The sequence below is a fragment of the Taeniopygia guttata genome, chromosome 4 (genome assembly GCF_048771995.1).
Source record: "Taeniopygia guttata chromosome 4, bTaeGut7.mat, whole genome shotgun sequence".
Lineage (NCBI taxonomy): Eukaryota > Metazoa > Chordata > Aves > Passeriformes > Estrildidae > Taeniopygia > Taeniopygia guttata.
The window spans coordinates 43830376-43853978 of record NC_133028.1 but is presented as its reverse complement, the minus strand read 5'-3'; the positions used below and the strand labels follow the sequence as shown (position 1 = coordinate 43853978).

The window sequence follows — 23603 nt, the reverse complement described above, 5'->3', positions numbered from 1 at the left end:
TTTTCAGGGCTCTGCAGCTAACGAGATGCCGTTTTCTGACAGGGGAAGCGTGGTTGTGAAAGATGCGTAGTCAGAAGGACCCAGAGGGACCCTGCAGAGCTGACAGCGGGCCCTGCTCAGTGCCCCGTGCCGCGGCAGGCAGTCCAAGCGAAACAGCAGCAAGGGGACAAAGGAAGAGGAATGTGCGCAGCGTGTGCCCGGCCTGCTGTGTGCGTGTGCCTGAGTATGTGTCTGTGTGTGTGTGTGTGCGCGCCTGTATGTCTGTGTGTGTCTGTGTGCGTGTGCCTGAGTGTGTGTGCGCCTGTGTGTGTGTCTCTGTGTGTGCGTGTGTGTGTGTGTGTGTCTGTGTATGTCTGTGTGTCTGTGTGTGTGTGTGTGTGTGTGTGTGTGTGTGTGTGTGTGTCTGTGTGTCTATGTGTGTCTCTGTGTGTGCGTGTGTGTGTGTGTGTATGTGTCTCTGTGTATGTGTCTGTGTCTATGTGTCTGTGTATGTCTGTGTGTGTGTGTGTGCGTGTGTGTGTCTGGTTGTGTGTGTGTGTCTGTGTGTCTGTGTCTGTGTGTGTCTCTGTGTGTGTGTGTGTCTGTGTGTGTCTGTGTGTCTGTGTGTCTGTGTAGACGGGCGCGTGCCCCGCAGCCTGTGCACGTGCGCGTGTGCCCCGCAGCCTGTGCGGGTCCCGGAGGGGTGCGGGCGGGGGTGACACGGCGCTGCCCCGCGGTGACAAAGGCGCGGCGCGTCCCGCCGCTCTCGCCCATTCACAACCCGGACGGGTTTTCTTTTTTTTTTGTGAATGGAGGCGGTGACGTCGCCGCGCCCGCGCGCCGCCTTCCCCTCCATTCATGCGGCCCCGGCGCGCGGCGAATGGGCGGGGCGGGGCGGGGCGGGGGCGCGCGCCGGCCGCCGCCGGGTAGTAAAGGCTGCGCGCGGCGCGCGCGGGGGTGCGCGAGCGGCGCGGGCGGCGGGCGCGGGGCCCGGCGGGCGCTCGCTCCCCCCGCCATGGTGGCCACCGAGGGGCTGCGCGAGATGGAGGGCAGCGCGCTGCGCCGCCTCGTCGGCCGCGACGAGGCCGGGGCCGGCGGCGCCGCGCGGTGCCTGGTGCTGGACTGCCGCCCCTTCCTGGCGCACAGCGCCGGGCACATCCGCGGGGCGCTCAACGTGCGCTGCAACACGATCGTGCGGCGGCGGGCCAAGGGCGCCGTGAGCCTGGAGCAGATCCTGCCGGCCGAGGGCGAGGTGCGGGCGCGGCTGCGGGCCGGGCTCTACTCCGCCGTCGTGGTGTACGACGAGCGCAGCCCGCGCGCCGAGGCCCTGCGCGAGGACAGCACCGTGGCGCTCGTGGTGCGCGCGCTCCGTCGCGACACGGCGCGCGCCGACATCCGCCTCCTGGCAGGTACCGCCGGCGGGAGGGAGCGGCGGGGGACACCGGGAATGCCGGGCGGGAGCCGGCGGCGGGCGGCCGCCCCCGCCCGGGAGCGCGGTCCGGGCTCGCCGTGCCCCGGGCGCTGCGCCGCCTTCCTCCGGCCGCGGCCGTCCCGCAGAAGTTGGGAGCCGGCGAGAGGGCTGGGGGGCTGCACCGCCCCGGAGCGGGGGTCCCGGGACCGTCGCAGCGCGGCCATCGGCCCCGAGCGTGGGTGCCCGGGCGGTCTGAGCCGGTCGGGGGTATCGAGCCGGCCCCCTGGCCCTGCCCGGGACCTGAGGGAAGTGAGCGTGTGGGGGGGAATCCCCCCACGCTTTGTTTGAGTCCGTCCCCAGCCCCATGGTGCACAGCAGGTATTTGTGCAGCGTCAAATACCTGCTGTCACGGCCATGTCCCCTTGCAGCGGGCAGAAACCCCGGGGACGCCTCTGTGCTCCTTTTGCGACTACAACAGGGATCAGGACTTCCCCCCTCTGCCGTGTGTTAAATGGGAAGCTGTGCACATTTGGAGCTGCTGGTCCTGAGAATTGCCGTGAGATGATTTAGAGGCGGGGGATGCTCAGCTGGGGTTCCTGGATGAGCTCTGGGGGGCTTTTTCTTTTTTGTTTACAGCCTGAGAGTCAATTTATTCCTTGGCTTACTTACAGCAGGGGTGAGGATGTGTATGCAGAGTAGCAAATCCATTAAGAGGCTTGATAGATGGAGGAACTAGCACTTCGGTTGTAGTAGATACAGTAAAAGCAGCAGGAGCTGTTCCAGGGATGCGATACGATGTGCTGCTGCGGGAGTGCCTGCACAGCAAGGGCTTGCTCAGGAGCAGGCTCCTTCACCGTGTGGTGCTGGAGCCACGCATGTGGCAGGAAATGCTGCTCTGCTGCAAGGGTGGCCTTTGTCAGCTAAGAGCTTCTGGTGCCTCTGTGGTTCTCGTGGGAGGTTGGTAGGAATGGGAGCTCTTTTAAGGAATGGGCTCCGAGAGACTCAGTCTCAGCACTACAGTCTTCTTTCTGTGTTCCACAGAACCACTGAAATAATCTTGTTCTGATTCCATGAGAACTACACTAACCCAGAGCTGTGCATGCCCAAGTGCATATTTGTGGGGTGCAGGTCACAATGAAGATCCTGAAGTGTTTTGTGCAGGTCAGGCTGCTGCCAGGTTCCCTGTGAAGCAGCCGGCCTGGGGGTTGCTTGGCCATAGGCACCTGCTCTGCCTGGCTCCTGCGCCGGGCAGGGCTGGTGTGAACAGCCAGGAGCTACTGGATCAATGAATCTGATGAAATTCATTGAAGAGAAGCATTTGAAGAGGTCTCTTTTTCTTTCCAAGAACCTTTCTTTCCAAGATATTTCTGCCCATCACCCTGGGTAGCTTTTCCCTCTCATGGTGTGATGACCACTGGAGTGTGATGTAGTAGATCCAGGGATTTTAAGACCAGATCCCTGGAACTTATCTAACAAAGGCTTTTGGTTTTGGATGCTCTTTCAAATCGAAGCAGTAGGACTGTAAAGGGATGTCAGGCCAGGGAAATGAAGCTTCTGCAAACTGTCCTGGCTGCGTGGGAGGGACAATGCAAATGCAGTGATAGATCTGCACGGTTCTGCTTTAAGGTACTAGAGCCCTTCTTTTTGTAGGGGGAGGAAACCACAAAGGACACTGGGATGCTGGCAGTATCGGGCTCTAGCTGCCCAGGGATTCCTGGGCTGCTTGAGAAGCTTGCTTCCATTGTTTTGAATATCCAGCCTTGTTCAGGGCATTCTCAGAGCTTAGGCTGGCTAAGAAGTATCCTGCTGTATGCTCTGCTAAACTGAAATCTGCAGGCATAGGTCCTGCAGTTGGTTTGAGTCTTCAGGAACCATCCTGGGAGTCAGGGCTTGATCTAGCTGGAGTCCTGTGATGATAGTAAAATAATGATTTTCATTGATTTTGAGGCTCAAAGTCAGACCCTTCAAGGATGTCAGGGTTGTTGATTTGATTGAATGAGAGAAGGAAATCTCACCAGAAGTGTTTATTGGCAGGCCAACACTGCAGTTTCCCTGTCCTGGGAACTCAGTGGGATTTGCTGATTTCACCAGCCATGAGCATTCCCTGTGCTTCTTATCCCCCTGGCAGCAGGTCAGATGAACAAGCTGCTCCATGTTCAGCTTGCACCTGTGTCCTTGGGAAGCAGCAGACACCTCTCTTGGAGGGCAGTTTGGCTGTGGAGTCAGCTTGGCTATACCTGGCCAGAGCCAGGGCTTTCCTGGTCTGTTGTTTTGGGAGCTCTGAGCTGGAGGGTCAAGCTGGGAATGGGAGACCTGCCTGTCTTTTGTGACAAAATGATGTGTCAAGGGAAGATGAGAACTGAATAGTCTTTGGCCTTGGAGCAGCTTTTCCCATTTAAGTCTGAGTATGCTGGAAATGAATCTTTTCTTCATTGTCTCAGAGAGCAACCTTGGCCTCATTCTGGAGTTTTGGCTGGCGGTGTGCAGGGAACCGAACCCTGGACCAGAGACTTTGGGTGGCCAAGATCATTGCTCTTGATGCTATTGCTCCAAGGGAATGGTGGGGCCGCAGGGATTTCCCCCTTGCTGCCGAGAGCCTGACTGCTCCTCCTGGGGCAGGAGACCACTCTCCATCGCTGTAGCATCATCTAGTGGCCAAGGGCATCTCCGGCTGTGCCGTTCTGCAGTCCTGTGAATGCGGTCTGGGATAACACTTTGTGCCTCCCTTCTTGCAGGGGGCTATGAGCGCTTCTCCTCGGAGTTCCCTGAATTCTGCGCAAAAACCAAGTCCCTGAGCAATGTGTCACCCCCCACCAGTGCTGAGCCCCTGGATCTGGGCTGCAGTTCCTGTGGGACCCCTTTCCATGACCAGGTATGTCTAAAAGCCCAGTGCTTAGCTAGCTTGACTGCCCTTCCAGCATTGCAACCTGCTCCAACGGGTGTCTCTCTGCTCTCCCTTAGCTGGGGCTCACGGAGCCAAAGCCCTGCTTCCTTTCCTCTCATGGGAAAGCATGGTGGTCCTCCTAAGCCCAGGGTGTTTGTGTGCCCCACTGAGTGGACACGCCCAAATCAAATCCTGTTAACCCACACCTGCCTGTTTCTGAACAGGACAAAGGCAGGGAGAGGAAGGGCTGAAACAGGCTTAGCACCTCAGGAAGGCAGCCTCTGCTCCCTCTTCTGAGGGCCCTGGATCGGGTGCCAGGTTGCCACACAGCTCGACGTTTCCAAGCCATCTGGATGTGTGTCCTGCCTCCCACTGTCCCCTGGTCAAGCTGTTGTTTTCTTCTGTCACAGGGTGGGCCTGTGGAGATCCTTCCCTTCCTCTACCTTGGCAGCGCCTACCATGCAGCCCGGCGGGACATGCTTGATGCGCTGGGCATCACAGCCCTGCTGAACGTCTCCTCAGACTGCCCCAACCACTTTGAAGGGCACTACCAGTACAAGTGTATCCCTGTGGAGGATAACCACAAAGCTGACATCAGCTCCTGGTTCATGGAGGCAATTGAGTACATTGGTGAGTGCCCGTGCAGAGATGTTGTGTCCATTGGTGGCACCGGTGGGAGGGAGGTCAGCCACCACCTGCAGGTTGGGTGAGGGGCTGGGCTGTGGTGGCAGGGTGTGGGTCTCACGTCTCACCCCTGTTGCCCTCCAGACTCAGTGAAGGAGTGCTGTGGCCGGGTCCTGGTGCACTGCCAGGCTGGCATCTCGCGCTCAGCCACCATCTGCTTGGCGTACCTGATGATGAAGAAGCGTGTCAAGCTAGAGGAGGCCTTCGAGTTTGTCAAGCAGCGCCGGAGCATCATCTCCCCCAACTTCAGCTTCATGGGGCAGCTGCTGCAGTTTGAGTCGCAGGTGTTGGCCACTTCATACGCAGTGGAGGCCGTCAGCCCCTCGGGGACACTGCGAGAGCGGGGCAAGGCCACCTCCACCCCCACCTCGCAGTTTGTCTTCAGCTTCCCAGTGTCTGTCGGTGTCCATGCCACCCCCAGCAGCCTCCCCTACCTGCACAGCCCCATCACCACGTCGCCCAGCTGTTAGCTCAGGGCCGAGGCCAGCCGGGCAGGTAGTGCCAGGCGTGCAGGGGCGTGGAGCCCTGTGATGTTAAGCAATAGTGCCGGACACTGCCATTCACCCTGGACTCACCATCTTTTTCGTAGGGAAATTTTTTACCTCATCTTGGTTTGTTTGCTTTTTATTGTTATGTTTTGAAAGCACGAGGTTGTAAAAGCCACAAACCTTGACACTGTCCAGGCTCTTTGGGGGAGGAAAAAGATAGTATACTGGGTTTCCTCAAGTGCCTGGTCTTCACGTGTTTCCATCCCTATTTTATTGTCTTGTTTTTTTACACCTCCCCTTCTCCCCATGTTTCTGCCTCAGCTCATCTAGGTTGACAAAGGAGCATACCCTGTTTTATTGTGCAGCAGCCTTCCCCCTTGCAGAGAGACCTGTGTGTTTATGGTGGGTGCTGCTTACCTGAGCCAGGTACACTTTGGACAAGCGGAGCTGCAGGCAGGGCCTTGGGGTGAGCAGGAGTGGTGGCACAGGGCTGCCTGCACTCAACCTCAGCCCTGCCAGTGGCTGGGGAGATGGGGCAGGAGCTGGCAGGCACCTGCCAAGTCACCAGCTGAGCCTGTTCCAGGGGGGAGAGCAATCTCTGTGGCTGGGAAGTGGTTTGGAGGGAGAGATGTAGTCTGAATTGCCTTTTCTTGCCTCTGTGGATCACTGGTTTCTAGAAAACTTAGGTCCAATCTCCTGTGGCTTTAAGATGAGAAAGAAGGGATTGGGGCAGCAGTCTGGGCTGCTTTTGATTACTCCACTCAGTTTCCTCTCCACCAGTCCCACTGCTGCACTTCTTCCAAAAGGAGCAGGACGGGACATGGGTGGGCTGTAATGGAAGAGAGAAGCTGTGGGGTGGAGGACAGGCTGGCCCAGAGGTGTCATTCATCCAGCATTTTCAAGCTTCTCCCACATCATGACCAGCCCTTTTCCTGTGCTGAGTCTTGTTCACCTGTGCAACATTTCTGCAGCTTTTGGTCCAAGCCTTGAAAATGCCTCATCTTCAACCCACCTGGAGCCTTATTTCCCACCCTACCTCTGTCCTTCCCTCCAGTCCAGTCCAACACACAAGATGCCTGTGTGGCTGATGTACATATGTATGGTTTTGTTCTTTTTATTTTTTTTTTCTAGAAATTAACTTTTTATTTATTGCCTGAGGGAGGGAGAAAACATTGTTTGGAGAAAATAAAAATAAAACCGTTTTCAACAGTTTGGCTGGAGCAAATTTGTCCTAAGAGCAAGACAGAACAGCAGGTTGCGCACACATTCCATTTTCACAGAGCAACTGTTAAAAATGTATTTATTGACTTTTAAACTATTACAAGTATTGCAGATCAGACATTTAGCCAAGCACACTTATAGATCAAACTCAGTTGTTACAGAGATGTTACCTAAAGTCCACCATGTAGATAGGCTGAGAAACTGCCCATCGTCTTCAACTTTGAGAGAGAAGGTAAAAGAAGAAATAAATAAATGATATCCCAGCTCCAGGTAATTGGCAACCAAGAGAGGACAAACACAGGGCTAGTTATGAAAACAAGTTACACAAAAAAGGTCTAGAAATTCAACCCCTAGCTACATTGCCATCTGGGTTGCCAGAGAAAGCAATTAGGAATGACAAAGCACAAGCTCATGGGACCGCAGCACAGGAAATCCCCATTTCAATTTCCAAAGCTGAAGTAAGTTCTGCAGATGTTAAGAAAGTGTCAAAATTATCTTGTAATAAGAGAGATTCTAATAATCTACATTAGTAATTAAGGGGACCAGCACTAAAACTTGCCGCCAACAGGTTCAGCAACACCAATACATCAAAACCAGTCAGATAATGTGACTTGACAGGCATATGTCAGTGTAATGGAAATGCATCTGCTTCCCATGTCCCCTACAGATTCCCAGGCTCATTCACCTTGCTTCAGAGATTTTAACACATACAGTGTTCCCCAATCCCCTGGGTTTCACATCTACTCTGTGTTTAGAGGTGGGAACACTGCCACTCCCTCTCCGCACTCCTGCTACTTTTGGAAAGACCAGGAAAACATGCTCTGGACTGTGCCAAGCCACCACCTCTGATCACCAATGGATTCAAGTCTGTGGAGGTTCACAAGCCAGTTGCTATGTGAGGCAAGAACTGAATATATGCTTTCCCAGGTCTTCCCTATCCAGGCTGCAGCATAGTTTACATTGCTGCACAAATATTCAGCTTAACAAAACTGAAGCATGCATTAGATGCATGACCTCTTGGATTTCTGAGCTGGACTTTCTGTGGCAAAGCAGCATGGAAACAGAGAAATCCCACTGAAAATAAATTCACATATTTCCTGACATTCAGCTTCTGAGAATGATTCGCAATGTTCAAACTAATCTGTTTTGTGGCTGGACCCTTTCGTTTACCCATCTTGAAAAATCCTGTTCAGGGCAATTTCTGTTAACAGTCCCATATGGAAATTGCAGGCAGTGCATAAACTGTGCAGAAACTGATGTCATTGCAGGGATGCTGGAGGCTTTTTTGAGATTTGCCACTGCCTTAAGTAGCCCTCACAGGCCATGCTGTGGCACAACATGTTTGCATCCCTCAGCACCTCACACATTCACAGGGAGCAGACATCTCCTCTAACCTAGAATAAACAGCAGGAGCAAGGATGTTTCCAGAGCCAAGAAAGTGCCTTTCTCCAGGAGCTACTCCCTCCCATATACCACATGCCTTTTCCGTGTCTGCCGGCCACCACAGCCAAGAGCGCAGAACATTTTGCAGGGTTTTCTCTCTGCTTCAGTGTAGAACTTTCTTTTGGGGTATTCCCATAACAAACAAGCAAAGTTTAAGTTTGCAGGCAAAATAAATTCCTGCTGCATAATGCAGTGGGATTCAATTGCATCACATGCAAACACTCAAAACAGAGTTTAGAAAACCAATAGTGACTGCAACATGGTGGAACTAGTATAAGAGGTTTGTAACAGTCTCTGTGGAGCTGGGGTCAAACAACTGATAGATAAAAATAAAACTGAAAAAATAAAATATACCTTATTAAGGTACTGTACTGTCTGTTTTTAATCCTAACAAAAGTTTTGTTGACAGCAATCGGAATGCAGTGTCACTCTGCACCAAGTATCTAAGTCATCAGTCTCATGGAAACAGTTTCAGCAATGGAGAGCAGAACCCTCCCTCCTTTGTTAGGTGGTGACTTTTCTTTCTGTTTTGCCTGTTAAGGTCCTGTTGCAAAACTACACAGAAGCTTCAAAATGCTGCCTCAAAGGGACACTGACAAAAATCAACAGGCCTGAGAGACACATTGTCCCTTGTGCCAGCAGACACCAAGCTCTGTCCCTGGTCTCCCAAGCCTATGAGGGCCTAGCCCAGTGTTCTTACATCCTCAGCTCCTACTGTGCCTCCCACTGGTGATCCAATGCTGCAAAATGAGTATCCCTGTATCAGGGGACTGCTCTTCTCCAGAGGACAAAAACTTCATTTCTCAGGAGGCAGCAACTGCCTGGTTATGGGGTCACAGCATGCGTAAGGTCCCACTGTAGTTAACTCTCCCAGCTAAAGCAGCAGCGTCTGTACCGTTACCAGCCTGCCACATGCACCACAACCACGACTGGGTTTTAACGGGTAACTTTGATGTTGATGGGCAGATCCTCACTTTGTTTTGAACTGTAAGAGCAGCTATGACAACATATGCTACTCCTGCACAGGTGTCTACAACACACAGATGCATCATCAGGCCTGGGTATTCCTCTGTGTCTGGCCACAAACGGATATGAGATCACGTCATTACGAGACAAAAACCACTGCAAAATGATTTCCTCACACAGCACCTTTACTCTGCACAGAAAATCAGAAACATTAACACTGGCAGTTCAAAGATACTGGAAAGTAGAATCACAGAATATGCTGAGTTGGAACGGACCCATCAGGATCACTGAGTCCAACTCCTGGCTCTGCACAAGACAGCCTCAGGAGTCACACCATGTGCCTGAGAGTGTCCAAAACCTTCTTGAACTCTATCAGGCTTGGTGCTGTGACCACTTCCCTGGAGCCCCTCTGGGTGAAAATCCTTTCTCCTAGTATCCAACCTAAATCTCCCCTGACTCAGCTTCATGTTGTTTCCTCCAGTCTTCTTACTGGTCATGGGGGTGAAGATATTGGTACCTGCCCCTCCACTTCCTTTCGTGAGGATGTTGAAAACCTCAATGAGGTCTCCCCTCAATCTCTTCCAGGCTATTTTTATCCTCCAGAAGTTTCAGGCTGCAAAAGGAATCCAGACTAGCCATTAGTTGAACCAGCACATAGGAAACAACAAGCAAGAACAGCATCCGGTGTGGGCTCGGTGGGGTTTTCCTTTTTAGATTTGTTCTTGTTTTTGAAAGATGTAAAGCTTTTAACTTTCACGCCCACATTAACCATTTTGCTCACCTAAGCAGCACAGCTGTTTCACCATTTAAAACTATGTCTAACTGGGGATGGAGAGCAGCACTCACTCTGGTTGCTATCTGAAACCCTAGAGCAGATAGGCACATCCCCTCACTCCATTATTAACTAAATGAAAAACAAACCCCAAACTTGAATGGTGAATACAAAGCTTCAAAGCCTAGTGGTGATCCTTGCAATCCTCTAACACTATGCAACAAGCAGCCAAAATACAAGCACCCAATTTATCAATGAAACTTGTTTAAAAGGACAACTAGGCTAGAGCTTGGCTGGGACTTCAAAGCTACATATTTAATCAGGTCACAAAATGAAGCAAGAACCATATATCCACTATCAGCTCAAGAAAAGTAAAACTCAGAGTTCAAGTTCTGTTGGAGTATTGCTATTTCTAAGGTTTCCTTTAGAGATATTACAAACAGATGATGTTCAGGTAGCCATATTGCATCAAATGACTGATTTTACAGTGGATGATATTTCTTGTGAGGATGACTTGCTTAAACATTAATGCCTTAACATCAAAAATAAAAATGTTGTCTTAATGCTGAAAGTGAAAACTCTTCAGGATTAAGTCTGTTTTATACAAACATGTTAGCAAAATCCCACTAGTGGGGAGCACATATATTTTTATGAACTAAGAGCACACTATTCTGTTGCTTTCTTGCTTTGAGATAAAACCTGAATGCATGAACTGGATCATCAGATACTAAATAGTGCTGGTTGATAGGGTAATGTACCACATTGTGTCCAAAGGAACATTTTTTTCCTCCAGTTTTTACATGGTCAACACTGAAGCACACCTCCTGGTATTAGCTGTTAGGAAAAAAATTAACAGGTCTTGATCTTCAACCTTCTCTGAAACTGTAAAACATCACAAGAAAGAAACAGTTTCTACTTTTGTTAAATCCATATCCACCATGAGGGGGACTTTTGAAACTGTTTGATGCTGTGCTATGCAATGCTTAAAAATAACTTTCTCCTACCCAGCAAAATAAACCTGGGAATTTGGGAAGAAGGGTATTAAGTGAATAAATCCTAACTTTTCTCTGATATACCTGCAAACAAATCCGCTTGCCAACTGACACTTTAAAATTTTGTTCTCATCAAAATGTAAAATTGATATTTAAAAAAATTATTATTTTGTAAATCCCTTAAGCTCTTCACCTATGACGTCACACACAAAGATGTGACAGGAACCGCTCTAATACACTCTCCAGCCTGAAACCCATTTCCTGGGTCTCACAGAGGGACATGAACCAGATACGCCCTCCTGTATGAAATCTTCTGACTTTTCACCTGCTTCTCCCAAGCAAAACCATACCCTGTTGTAACTAGAGAACATTTCACAAGCTGCAAGTACTTAACAGAAGCCTCAGAAAATGTCCTTTTAGAGATGCCAGCAGAGGGCATGGACCAGTTTAATGAAGTTCTTCTAAGCACAAGAGCTGGTTTTACCCTTGCAAACAATTCCCAGGGCTTCCCCCAGAAAACTCACACAGACAAGGCAGCAAACTGACATCATTTGTTTCCACTCTAAAGTTACACTCACTCATGTTATCGTTTGCTCAGAGGTGTGCAAAAAAACACCTATATTGAATAACTTTACCTAGCCCCTCCTCAGATGAAATTTATATTGCATTGTTAATGATTTTAGTCGACTTGACTTTGTGCAAAATATCCTCAAAAAAGTTCTGGCTCAACTTCAGAATACAAAAGGAGAATAAATAGGATCTCTTGAAAACAGGAAATGAATGGTGTATGCTGAAAAGAAAATGATGGGCTTAATGTAATTTATCTGCAAATAAAATAACTAGAAAAGTAGTGTCTGAAATTTTAACATGTGAGATGGCAGCAATAAAGATTTCCATTTGCACAATAATGTTCCCAAGGTCTAGATCAAAACAATATTATTTTACACATGGTATCTGCAGAGACTAGGAGCCTGAGATATGTTATTAAAAGGCAGTCCCTTGTAAACTTTCCTCAAGAGGAACAGTAGCAGTTGAGTATGCAAGAGTTACTCATTATCATATTCATCAAGACAGCAATACTTTATAAAAGACATACAGCTTATTTCCAGGTTGTTAAGGATTTTATGTGATACTGATTTTCTGAAACATGTATCCATCCAGTCCAAGATTGAAGTCACATCCTTCTCCACTGCTCTGAAGCTACTAGGTCTTTTGTTCTGCTGCTGTTGCTGTCTGTGAAGGAGCTTCTGGTTTCACAATCTGGTATGTAATGAGATATTCTGGGTATGCCTGAAAGTAAAATAAGAAAAAAACCCCCTGGTTTATGCAAAGGTAACTCAGCAAGTTCCAGTTTTTGCAATTCACTGAACAGGGAAGGACAGCACAAAAACCAGCTCTATGTTCACAACATTCAAGAAAAAGTGGCTATTTCAAACCTAGCCAGCACTATGTGCAACACCTTGCTTAATACACAAATAAAAAGATGTTTCTTCCACACAGTCACTGCCAGAAATTGTGTGCAACAGGAATTCAGTTACTCTTCTTGTTAGCTAATCCTACAAATTGGTCAGTGTCTGTTAAGTTACTCAAAATCTCAGATGACTGATGAAGTCTGACCTCAAAAGGGTCAATAGCTTGCGATGTAACCTGAATAAAGCCTTTACTGGCAGTAAAATATTTGGCCCACCCAAAGCACATGACCCAGTATGTCATCTGTCCATCTGTCCAGTGTTTCCTGGAGACAGCTGGTAGCCAGTTCAGTCCCAGAACAAAGCTGGAGTTGATGGAGGGCAGGGCCCCATTCGGAGGAACATCAACAGATGAGAGGAGACTGGGCCTACAGAAGCCTCACGTAATCCAGCAAGGGCAAAGGCACCTGAGATGAATTCCTTGTCACACTGCAGGATGAGAAGCCACTCAGCTGAAAAGGTGATGGGGTCCTTGGGTGACAGGAAGCTAAAGCAGAATCAATAGTGTGTCCTGGCAGCAATAAAGGCTGCAAGTATCCTGTGGTAAATCACCTGGTGTAGCAGCAACTGCATTTATTCAGTACTCCATCAACCACATGTAGAAAACCACACAAAACTTTTAGGTTCTCCAATACAAGAAAGATGCCAACAAGCTGGAACCAAGTTCAGCAAAGGATCAATAACATAGTCAGGGGCAGAGAGCACAGGATAAAGATAATCCTGAGAGAGAGATGGGCTTGTTTGATGAAAAAAGAGAAGGCTTTGTAGGACCATCATTGTCCCTCTATCATAGAAGGTCACCTGACTGGTCAGGCACAGTTGTGCTTACTGAAGCTGTGCTGGCTGTCTTGGATCACTTCCTGGTCTGGCATGTGCCTTCCATGAGGATCTTTTCCATGATATTCCCAGACACAGAGGTGAGGGTCACATATCTGTCGTTCCCTTGTGTCTAACTTTCTCCCCTTTTAAAAAAAATCTGAGTGATGTCTCCCTTTTTCCATTCACTGGGGTCCTTGCTTGACTGCCATGACTTTTCAAATATCACAGAACTACAGAACATTCTGAGTTGGAAGGAACCTGCAAGGACACCACCAAATCCAACTCTTAAGTGAATGGCCCAATCAGGGATCAAACCCATGATCCTAGTATTATTAGCAGCATGTTCCAACCACCCGAGATAACCTGAGGGTATGATGGGAGAGTGGCTTGGCAACACCATCAGCCAGCTCCCTCAGGACCTGGGATGTTTGTCATCAGGCCCCACAAATTTGTGGTTATTCAGTTTGATCAGGTGATCTGGGAGCCACCCATGGCAGTAAGCAAAACACTTTTTATAGAGTCAAGGTCTAGCTGAGTTATTCAGATTAAAAATCAACTTTTGAAGACTCCTGTGCTACTCCAGCTGCCATTTAAGAGTAGTCTCTGTCGCTGCTGGAAATCTACAAGTAAAAAGCCCAGAATCCTCATGATGTACTAGAGCCCCAAAAATGCATGTGACCTTGATACTGCAGTAATGACACTAAAATGCAATGGGAGAAAGACAGCTTACTGAGAGAAGCTTCAATTCTTAATAGACTCCATCAGCTGCACAGGGGAAATTAGGCAATTCTGCATGGTATAAATCAGAGCAGATCAGTGGATAGGAGTAGCATTTGCTGTCTAGATGCAATTCACTGTTTATTTCCCCATCTGAATGAAAGAAAACCCAACAACCTAATCAGCAGCGTTATCACAGCACACTTGGTCTGGAAAGCAGCCACGCCCCATCTCCAGCTCCAAGCTCTGTCCTTTACAAAGGCAGTCCCTGCTAACCCACCTACCTGCTCCCCTCTGTAGATAACATACTCGGCGTAAGCCAGTCCGTTCACGCTTGGCCTGCCGATAACAGAATGGTGCCCGGGAGGGGCGTGAGCCATCTTCATCGTGCTGAACTGAAGAAAGGATTTGCCAAGGGTCACTCTACAGAAGAGCATTTGTCTGAAACAAAAAAAGAGAGTATCATTTTCAAATATCTTACTAGGAGTTGTATGCTTCCAGGAGGACTTCAGTCTTTTGAGCTGATTTCATTACAATTAATTTCTCATGGCTTTTTAGAGAAACACTTTAAGAAACCAGTTCTAAGACTGTATAAAACCTGTCACAAAAATCTTTCATGACACACAGAATGGAAAACACACAGTTTGTTTAGCCCTCACATGGAAGCCTGTTCTAGTTCATTTTATATAAAGCTGTTGAAAGAAGCTGAAACCCTCTGTGTTCCTACCAGCAGGGAATGGACAGATGTCAAAGTGTGAGAAACACACTGGTCTATTCCAGGACAAAACAAAGCTGTGATTAAGTCCTGTTCCAAAATTATCTACCTCCAAAATTATCTGATCCACAGTAGCACACTGTACTGCTGACCACCACTTTGCACTGCAGTTTTGTCCTGAGAGTGCCTGGAGTTTAATTGCTATTTTCTCCTGACTCTTCATTTTCAAACTTGCTGTTTCAAGCCTCTTTCCTGAGCCACAACTCACTTTGATTTATACTCACTGCATGCTTAGATGTAATTTTTGACCTTCCCGTGAGACTTGCTGCATTTATATTAGTTTTTGTTCAACCTTGACAAATGGAAAACTGCATTTTTCCTGCCATGACCAAGCTCAAGTGGCCATTCTTTGCCTGCATGTCACCCTGTGCCAGTTTCATAAAAACCAGGACAGTCAGAATTATGTGTGGGGAACTCTGCTGGATTCCTACCTGTGGCAGATGTAACAGGACCTGTCTTTGTGTGTGGGACAGCCAGTTCCTCCCCCTATTCCATACACATATTGGTTGCTTTTTGAGGAGTTCTCAGCAAAGTAAATTCCAGCTCCAAACATTCCTCCAATGTATGCATGCCTTTCATCAAATCCTTTGTGAATGATAGCATTAATAAAAGGAGACCCTAGAACAGTGACACAAAAAGACACCTACTGGTTAAGTTGTATAGTAATACAAGACTCAATGTCAAATCTGCCTCAAATAGACCATTAAATACCAGAAAGTGTGCTCAGTCAGCTGGAAGGGGGCGATACCCAGCAGGATGCAATGATGTGTGGGATTTATCATTATATACCAAAATCCCACGTGTGACTCATTTCTCTTACTCATTTCACAGATCTCATTAAATGGCGTTCCCCCCACTCACATTTCAGTGCAATTTATCGTGTCAATGCACACCCTCTCTAGGAGTCAGCACTGGTTAAGGTGGGGCAAGGTGTCAGGACAATCATACGCAAAACCAATTTCCTATACAGAATCCACAGAAAAATCTAGGACAGAAGGATCTTCAGGCAGTTGTCATTTGCAGGCATTTCTAGAGAAATCTTGCTGAAACTCATGGTTGGTTTTGATTCCTTTCCCCGATGCTTGTCTGAAGTACCAGAGTAAAACACTTTTATTGCATGCTGCTACCCTCATTTAGAAGATGTCATGTCTTTCTCATAGCAATGTAACATCATCCCAGCAGCTTTACTGGAAATGACTAAGATACAACTTAGCAAAAAACCTCCCTCTTTCTTAAAAATCTGAAACATACTAAGAGTATTTCTTATCTAGAGTAGCTTTTTGGATTGCAGTAACCACACAAAGTAACTCCACCACCTCCACATCCCCAGTGGACCCCCAGCATTTCTAGTGTAGAAACACAATTACTTGCATAGGATGGTGACACAGCAACAACACTGCCTGTGGGTCTTTGCAAGGTTTGGGGTTTTTCTGTTGAATACCAATACATACAAAGAGACACTACTTCCTTACCGTGAAACAACATGCGCTCATTGTGATGATTATGATTCTCCTCTGAGACCTCCTTCTGTCTGTGACAGAATCTCTCCCGCAACTTCTTGTTCACTACCTTTTGAATCTGCAGCAGAACAACAGATCCAACCATGCTGTTACCACAACATTTCAATCTCTCACACATTTGAATTGCAATTGAAATGAAATCTAGTTTCACAAAGTTCACATTAATTTGACTGGGAAACTGACAGGAAGACTTGTGAATACTATGAAGAAACCCCATGGCTGTCCTGCACACAAGGCCGAAGTCTCTCCAACAGCTCTGTAGCCCACACCTTCAAATACTGAAACTGCTGTGAAACTGCAGCCTAAGTCCTCAGGTTTAAGGACAACTTTCAGGCTTCTTCTCACAGAGCTTTCAATACCACAAAGAACTACAAACTGTCTGAAACTCCTTTCCGCTCTGCTTTGAGCTCTGCTGACCAATCTCATCTAGCTCTTTGAAACTTGCTGTCTAGTTTAGGTTTATTTTTTATGAAAAGAACCAACTTAGAAGTAATGAGATGTGCTGTTTAATCTATCTATATAATTTCAGCCACATGCTCTAATACCACTGTGGTTTCTGTAAAGGACTTCACCATTGGTTGGGAGTAGGATGGACGAAGAATTACTTCAGGATGCATGATCTATTGGATCAAGTTGCAAAGGCTCTGCACAGGCTTACTTCTCAAAGAGATAGGCAGCACAGGTTTGCTGAAGCTCAGAAACCAAGTTCTGTTCTGATTCCCTCTATTTCCTTCTCCCCAGAAAAAGAAACCAGAAAGAGTACTTTCTCTCAGAAAGACAACACTATTTTCTGGAACAGCATGGCTTGGAAAATGCATTCTTCTAGTTGGCAAGGGCAAAGGAGGTGGTGTCAAGCTGGAAAGTTGCACAGGGAGATAGAAGCTTCTTATTAGAAATCATGTTCATCCTTTCACACACATACTCCAAATCTCCTTTAAAATGGCAAGAAAAGACTTCACCGAGAAAAAAGATAATTCTGTGTTGCAAGGGTCAAACACAGAAGTTATAGGCCTCTGAAATTCAACCAGGTTCTTCACCACCTCTGTCTTCAACATCAGTCCTTCAGACTCCTTCAGGAGCCCAAGTGGACACTTTTGCCTCATGCCCTGTGCAGAGCACGCATTCATTTTAGCACTTGCGTTAACTCCATTCCTGAATATCATTTCAACAAAGAACTTAAAATATAAAAGGGCAAACCATTAAACTGATTCTGCCTGCTGGTGCAACTGCTAACATACTTTACCACATAAAACTGAGAGATTTTGAAATTTACCCTGATGACATTGTATCTGTTGAAGATCCCACCAGCATTTCCACCATCCCGATGCTCCCGGATTGTACTTTGCATCTACATAAAAAACCAAAATTGAATGTTCAGCACATAAACCTTCCTAGCAAGGCAAAGTATCCATGCAATGTCTCAGTGTATCACTGGCAACAACAGATAATCTTGATGGAAAATTAATTAAAAGGTGTAAATAAAAAAACAGTCTCTGTTTTAAATTGAGGTATACCCTAATTTCTCAAGCAGCAAACACATGCTGTTCCACAGTAGAGAAGCTAGATGATGCAATTATCCAATCCTGTAATAAAAATCTACATAAGAAAAAAGAGAATAATGGTACTTGCTATCAAAATGATATACAACTACAAAACCTTATTTAAATTAGAAAAAAAAAATCTTTGAAAATTAATATACAAAAGATCCACTTCATAGTAATAACAAATGTGATTTTAATAAGTTTAGTTTGCATTTCTTGGTATTAGGGAAATACCTGCACTGTAAATTCTCATGTCATTAGCACAGCATTTCTCATTCCCTCAGAAATAGTTTCATTTTGTATTTTAGAGAAGTATTTATAGCTACAGCAACAATATTTTGTAACAGTTCAGATAAATATTCCAATTTACTATGGCAGACAAGTGACCCTTTCTTTCAGAAAAGTTTATAAGAAAGATCTGCACAAACTCCAGTTTATGACATTACTAATAAAAATACATCCATCTAAGCTGGCAGCAATTCTGATTATCTAGACTTTTTAAATGACTCCAAACACTTCTATGCAATAGTGTAGTAACATGACACAAATAGCAAATGCACAGTAAAATGGAGTTTTTTCAGGAAGTCTTTGTTCTGATATGATTTTTGCCTTCAAAATGGTATGTGCCTGTAGTTTACTTAAATAAAAGAGCATGTGTGTGTGTGGGAGGCAAAATTACAGTCAATTCTCAATTATCCAAGAGCTGTTTATCTGGGTTACAGATTAACTAAGCCACTGAGACAAGAGAAAACAAGCTGGTTCACAGAAAATGCTTAGAGAATTGAAAGGCCTTGATGCCTTGGTTTCATACACAGCTTTTAGTTTTCACAGGTCCACCTATCTACAGAAAGCGGTGCAAACCCTCCCTATGAGACAATATCCAAGACAAGATCCAAAACACAACAACAAAATAAAACTGGAATAACACAAAGTGAGAAGAAAAAAATTGGCAGGACACAGCAAAATAATTTATATCATTGTTCTGTATGGAAGGACAAATGAAGAACCCTAAACTTCATATCAGATCTATGCAATTCATACACCAAAGCCTATTTTAGCACTTCCAACACGTATTGCACACTTCAGCTCTGACAGGTTATCAGTAGAAAGAAAAATATATGGCCCCTGAAGCATTAAGAAAGGGATTTGGATTACCTCCTCTTCTACGGACTGATACTCCTTATCATCAGGAGCAAGGTCAAGGAGAATGGTCCCCTGACTCACACAGTGGAAAGTCAAATAAGGATTGGTACCTGCAAAGAGAAGGAATGACAAGGAGTAAAAAAAAAACAGGAGAAACCAATACTGGCTCTATTTGTATCCATCATCATTATTGTTCTTCTTAAACAACCTCAATACAGGAAATGCAAAATAAACACAAGGCATAAGCACAACCTCAAAAAGATAAAAGTGCTTTCTTTAGCAGCAGCAGCTTTAAAAAAGAGAAGAAAAATACATGTGGGATGTAACTGCCCTTTATTGCTTCCTCTTTCCATAGAAACATCTCAGAAGCGTGGGGCAGTTAAAACCCTAACAGGCCTATCCTTCAGGATATAAATAGCCTGTGGGTAGGTATGGAGGGCAAATCAATCCAAAAGCTCTTCTCTGGGTGAAACAGAGTCCTGAGAAATGGGAACAGCTTCCAAAGTTGCCTCAGGGGTATCCATTCTCTGAAAAGGCAAGTAATCACTTGGTCTGGTATCTCCTTAATATATTCTTTAGCTATCAGAACCCACTCAGCCACTGTGTCTGCAGCAAATACACTTTCCTGACATTCAGATTTTTTTTTAAGTCTGGTGACAATGCTTACATTTAGAGAAACTAACTAATGGGAGCTCATTGTGTGCTACATTTAGACTAGCTAGTAAAAGTGTCATATTTACCTTGCTGACCTCCTAGAAGTCTCTCCACACCCTTTATTAATTTGTGGCGATGTCCGTACGCATTGATCCCAATTTCTTTAAGTTCCTCATGCCCCATGTCAGCCAACACATCCAGGGTTATCTGGAAAGGTGAAAGATCACAAAAATCACTTGTCAAACTGAAAGTCACTGGCCTGACTTTCAAGGCTGGAGACCTATCACTTCAGAAATTGGAAAGTATTCATGTTGCAACCAAGAGCATAAAGGTAGATAATGTTTTGCTTCACTTCTACTGCTGCCACCTTCTGGCAAACCTCTCCCTATCACAGGACCATACCTGCTGCTACAGCCTGAAGTTGTGCAAAACTTTCACTTTTTTCACATCAATTAACAAGAGCTGGTTCTTGAAGAAGGTTCTCACAAACATTTTTACTTGGGTAGAAGGGGGATGCACTGAAATGCTGGCACAAATATGAGAGTGCTCTTGAAGCATTCAACGTTTCACAGCCTTGTACAATTCATTACTTTCTTTACACAAGCAGAAATTAATGTTCTATAAACTTACTGATAACAAGCCAAAGTGAAAAAGTGCATGTGAAAGTAGTGCTTGGAATAACCAGCTTAAAATAATAAGCTTAAAGAAGATGAGCTTGTTTTTTTTCTACAAAGAAACTTACAAGAGCAGCTAGACTATTTCAAAATTATGAATATATTGAATCCGATTTGCATTATTAAATCTTATTAGCAGGGGAAGATCTTAACAGGTTAGGAGTTAAGGAAGCAAAAGCAGAACAAGACCAGCTAGGCAACAGAAAGGTGTGAAAAATAATAAGAAAACCTGAGAAGCATACAGCTTGGTTTGAGGTTGCTTTCCTTCTGAACAGAAGGAGTTCCAAATTAAAGAGAAGATCTTATGCTTCATATATCAGAAAGGAAGAAGTTCTATGGTATTTTATCGTTGAACATTTTACAGAAACAGCTGGAACTGTTAAAAAACACATTACATTTCAAACCTCTGTTTCCTGATTCCTCAATAAAAGATTAGCAGCAGAGGCCAGAGTTAAAAATAATCATCAAAATCAGTCTCTTGCACCTGTACCTTTCACTTCCACATGTATATATCCATCTCAGCCATGTAAACAGATCTATTTAACTGCAACATGTTAAAGTTAAGAAACGGCACGTAAAAGGAATCTACAAATACATTACAGGTACTTCTGCTGTAAAATATATTGTAAGCTTGAGAACCCTACATTAGTTATGCCCTTTTCATATATTGTGAATTATTGATAAATCTGCATGTGTTGTTCCCCGATTTCTCAATGACATTTGAAAGTTAGCACAACAAACCCACTTAATGCTATGGTACTAACCTAACTGGAACTGTAGCTTCTGCATTCTGTAGTGTGACTATTCCCATGCTATCTTTTTATTTCAGCATATAGTCAAAGTGGAGGGTTTCCTAGATCTAACCAAAGTATCACATGTAGCACTACAGGTGGTGAGAGGCTTGTTTGGCTGTCAAGACTGCTGAGAACAACACAGGTGACATTTGAACCTAACTTCATTATAGTCATCAGGTTCAAAGTTCACAAGGTTCAAAATAACTCTCAGAATACAAGCCAAATTGGCAGTCACAGAGTATGTGTAAGTGAAAGGTACTTGAAACCTGAATCCAAGAAGAAAAGACATTTTCATAGGTTTTGCAAATTCATCATATTGTATCTAGCAATTAATTTGTAGAAAACTGAAAGAAAACCTGAACACACTTGTTTTTCTGTAAATGTGAAGTGTGGGTTTTTTCCTTCCCTTTTTCAATTAGAAAATGAAAATGTCACTCGAATTTATTACGTTAGTTTATCTCCTAAACACAGAAATAGAGATGAGGCTTGCCACTTACCTGTTCTGTCTCAAAGATGTCCCGAAGGTGCTCAAGACCCAGGCTTTTTAAGAACTGGGTAATGTTCATGTCAAGACCAGAAACTGTAAGAGAAGAAATAAGCCTTTACATTCTATACATCTGAAGTAACAAAAAACCAAACCACTTTAAAAAAAAAAAAAAAATCAAGCAATACCACTGATTCTCTTAAAATTCCAAACTCTGATTCTTTCTACAATGATTTGTCTATGTCTGTAATAAAAATCTACTTCCACTGTGTCAAAACTCATCACCATTCTCTCTTCAGAATCAACTATTAAAAGCACAAACCATCTGTGACAAATACAAGCTCATATTGCAAAGAAAAGAGGTATATTTTTGCTATGTGACCCCCTGACCCCCTGGGGGTAGCATGGACTCCATGATACTAATCAAAGGGTTTAAAAAGCCTTGGCAAAATCCCCAGCCATCACAATCATAACTCCTTAATCAAAATAGTTCTCACTGGATTTTCTTTATAAAGTCAATGAACATCTGGGCACCTAATCAGACCTGCGTTTGTAATCAGACCTAATGACTGATAGCAAACATAGATGAACAGTAAACAGCGAACAGTTAACAAGTATCAGACACTTTAAAACACAGGTAACGTTCAAACTGCATAGTATTTTCTGGCTAGTCAGAAATGCTTTTCAGATAAACCAAGGCCTGTTTTGATACTAAGCTACTGTACTTCTGGCAATGTAAACTTGTCCAGCAGCAAATGTACCTTCTCCTTCCTTCCTGTCAGTTCCTGCTGCTCCATCCCCAGCATTTGATGCCCCTCCTACAGCCAGTTCTGCCAGTGGCCCTGTGAGGTTATCTATGCTGCTGGCAGCAGAGAGGCAGGACGGTGTGGATGCTGGCGAGATCACAGAGGCACTAACAACAGTAGCTTGAGGCTTGAAGCACGTAGGCAAAGCTTCTGGAGGCATTGCATCTATCAGCAAAGCTCGGATATCATCAGCCTGAAAAAAAAGGAAGAACACCCAACATGAGCTCCTATCACAAGTCACTGATCTCTGGAAACAATTTTTAATTGTTTTATTCGATTGTTCTGGTCCCCATTAGAAAGAAAACTGACAGCTTCTGTTACAGAGGAATTCACAGTTGCAAGAACATTTTGATTCACTACTCAAGACATAGGTGAATCATGTTCTCCCCATTTCTAAAGGTATGTAAGAAGCTACATCTAATTTTTTTCTGGCAGAATCATTTTATAAGTGCTAAAGCCAGAGAGAACAATGCAGCAACTTTACTTGAAATCCTTCAGAACCTAGGACAGGAAATGCCACTTCTTAATTTCTCTGTCAGGCTCAACTTCAGGTGCATTGGAATAAGGTTTCAGTGGAAAGACTATCACTGCCTTTGCTATAATCACGTCTCTTGGGTTAGAATAGAAAAAATAAGGACAGGAGCTCAGGAGAAGTATGATCTTAGCTAACAGCTGGATTTAGCCTTTATTGATTAAATTAAGCAACACCCTCATCTTCAAGAACTTCCTCCTTAAAAATTCTGGTAGAACATGATTAAGACACCGTTATTTTTCCCCAGAGAAATCAAATAATTTTCATATCCTCCATAACAAAGCAAGTTTTCTAGAGCTCAGATTACTCTGGAGGATATTTCTTGAACTCTCCATAAATAAATCAATAACCTCAAAAGATACTTGCACCGAGACCAGACACAGCATCCATTTGGTTGCATTATCTATTCCATCAAGATTGTTTAAGCTGGGGCATACATGTTCATATAATCTTATTAGGCTTTTAAACCATTTACAAGTTTACAGAAGCCAGTTTTAGAGAAAGTTTGATAGCCACCTACAAATTTTGGAGGTAGAACGAATTATTTGCAATGTTCTTTTGAAGTTAATTTTAAAAAATGGAACTGAGGTAACAAGGAGGCACTAAGCGTAATAATCCACCAAATGTTCCCATTCCTCTAAAGGCCCATCTGGTGCTCCTCCTAGGTTCAAAGAAATAATCACCCACAGTACACAGACTGACCATCAGAGACATTTCAGAGAGTTTTATTTCTGGGAATGAGGAGATTGATCCCAGGAGTGAATACTTAAGGAGAAGCAAACCTTAAATCACAAGCGATGCTAAGATTTCAGCCAAAGGAAAATGCCTGGTCCAA

At 45.1% G+C, this 23603-nt stretch overlaps 2 protein-coding genes across 2 annotated transcripts in view; one reads left to right on the top strand and one right to left on the bottom strand.

Moving 5' to 3' along the window:
- Positions 1-909: 909 nt before the first annotated feature.
- DUSP4 (dual specificity phosphatase 4) lies at positions 910-6658 on the top strand. Its single transcript, XM_030271538.4, has 4 exons — positions 910-1388; positions 4126-4262; positions 4685-4904; positions 5043-6658. Exons 1-4 carry the CDS (start codon positions 995-997, stop codon positions 5426-5428), a joined length of 1137 nt encoding a protein of 378 aa, XP_030127398.1. The 5' UTR covers positions 910-994; the 3' UTR covers positions 5429-6658.
- Positions 6659-6729: 71 nt separating this feature from the next.
- The window catches only part of TNKS (tankyrase), a 129158-nt gene continuing 112284 nt past the window's right edge, over positions 6730-23603 (bottom strand). The window contains exons 19-27 of the mRNA XM_030271537.4: positions 22192-22429; positions 21444-21526; positions 19565-19685; positions 18837-18934; positions 17414-17488; positions 16093-16198; positions 15052-15238; positions 14130-14286; positions 6730-12130 (exon numbers count right to left, since the gene is read on the bottom strand). Coding sequence (XP_030127397.4) covers positions 12044-12130; positions 14130-14286; positions 15052-15238; positions 16093-16198; positions 17414-17488; positions 18837-18934; positions 19565-19685; positions 21444-21526; positions 22192-22429 — 1152 coding nt within the window. The 3' untranslated portion in view covers positions 6730-12043. The remainder of the gene's footprint in view (positions 12131-14129; positions 14287-15051; positions 15239-16092; positions 16199-17413; positions 17489-18836; positions 18935-19564; positions 19686-21443; positions 21527-22191; positions 22430-23603) is intronic.

What these genes read in the sequence shown, in the direction of transcription:
- DUSP4 (XM_030271538.4), top strand. Translation starts at nt 995, where the DNA reads ATGGTGGCCACCGAGGGGCTGCGCGAGATGGAGGGCAGCGCGCTGCGC. An exon ending in CGACATCCGCCTCCTGGCAG is followed by an intron (nt 1,389 to 4,125) that starts GTACCGCCGGCG and finishes CCCTTCTTGCAG; the next exon opens with GGGGCTATGAGCGCTTCTCC. An exon ending in GGACCCCTTTCCATGACCAG is followed by an intron (nt 4,263 to 4,684) that starts GTATGTCTAAAA and finishes CTTCTGTCACAG; the next exon opens with GGTGGGCCTGTGGAGATCCT.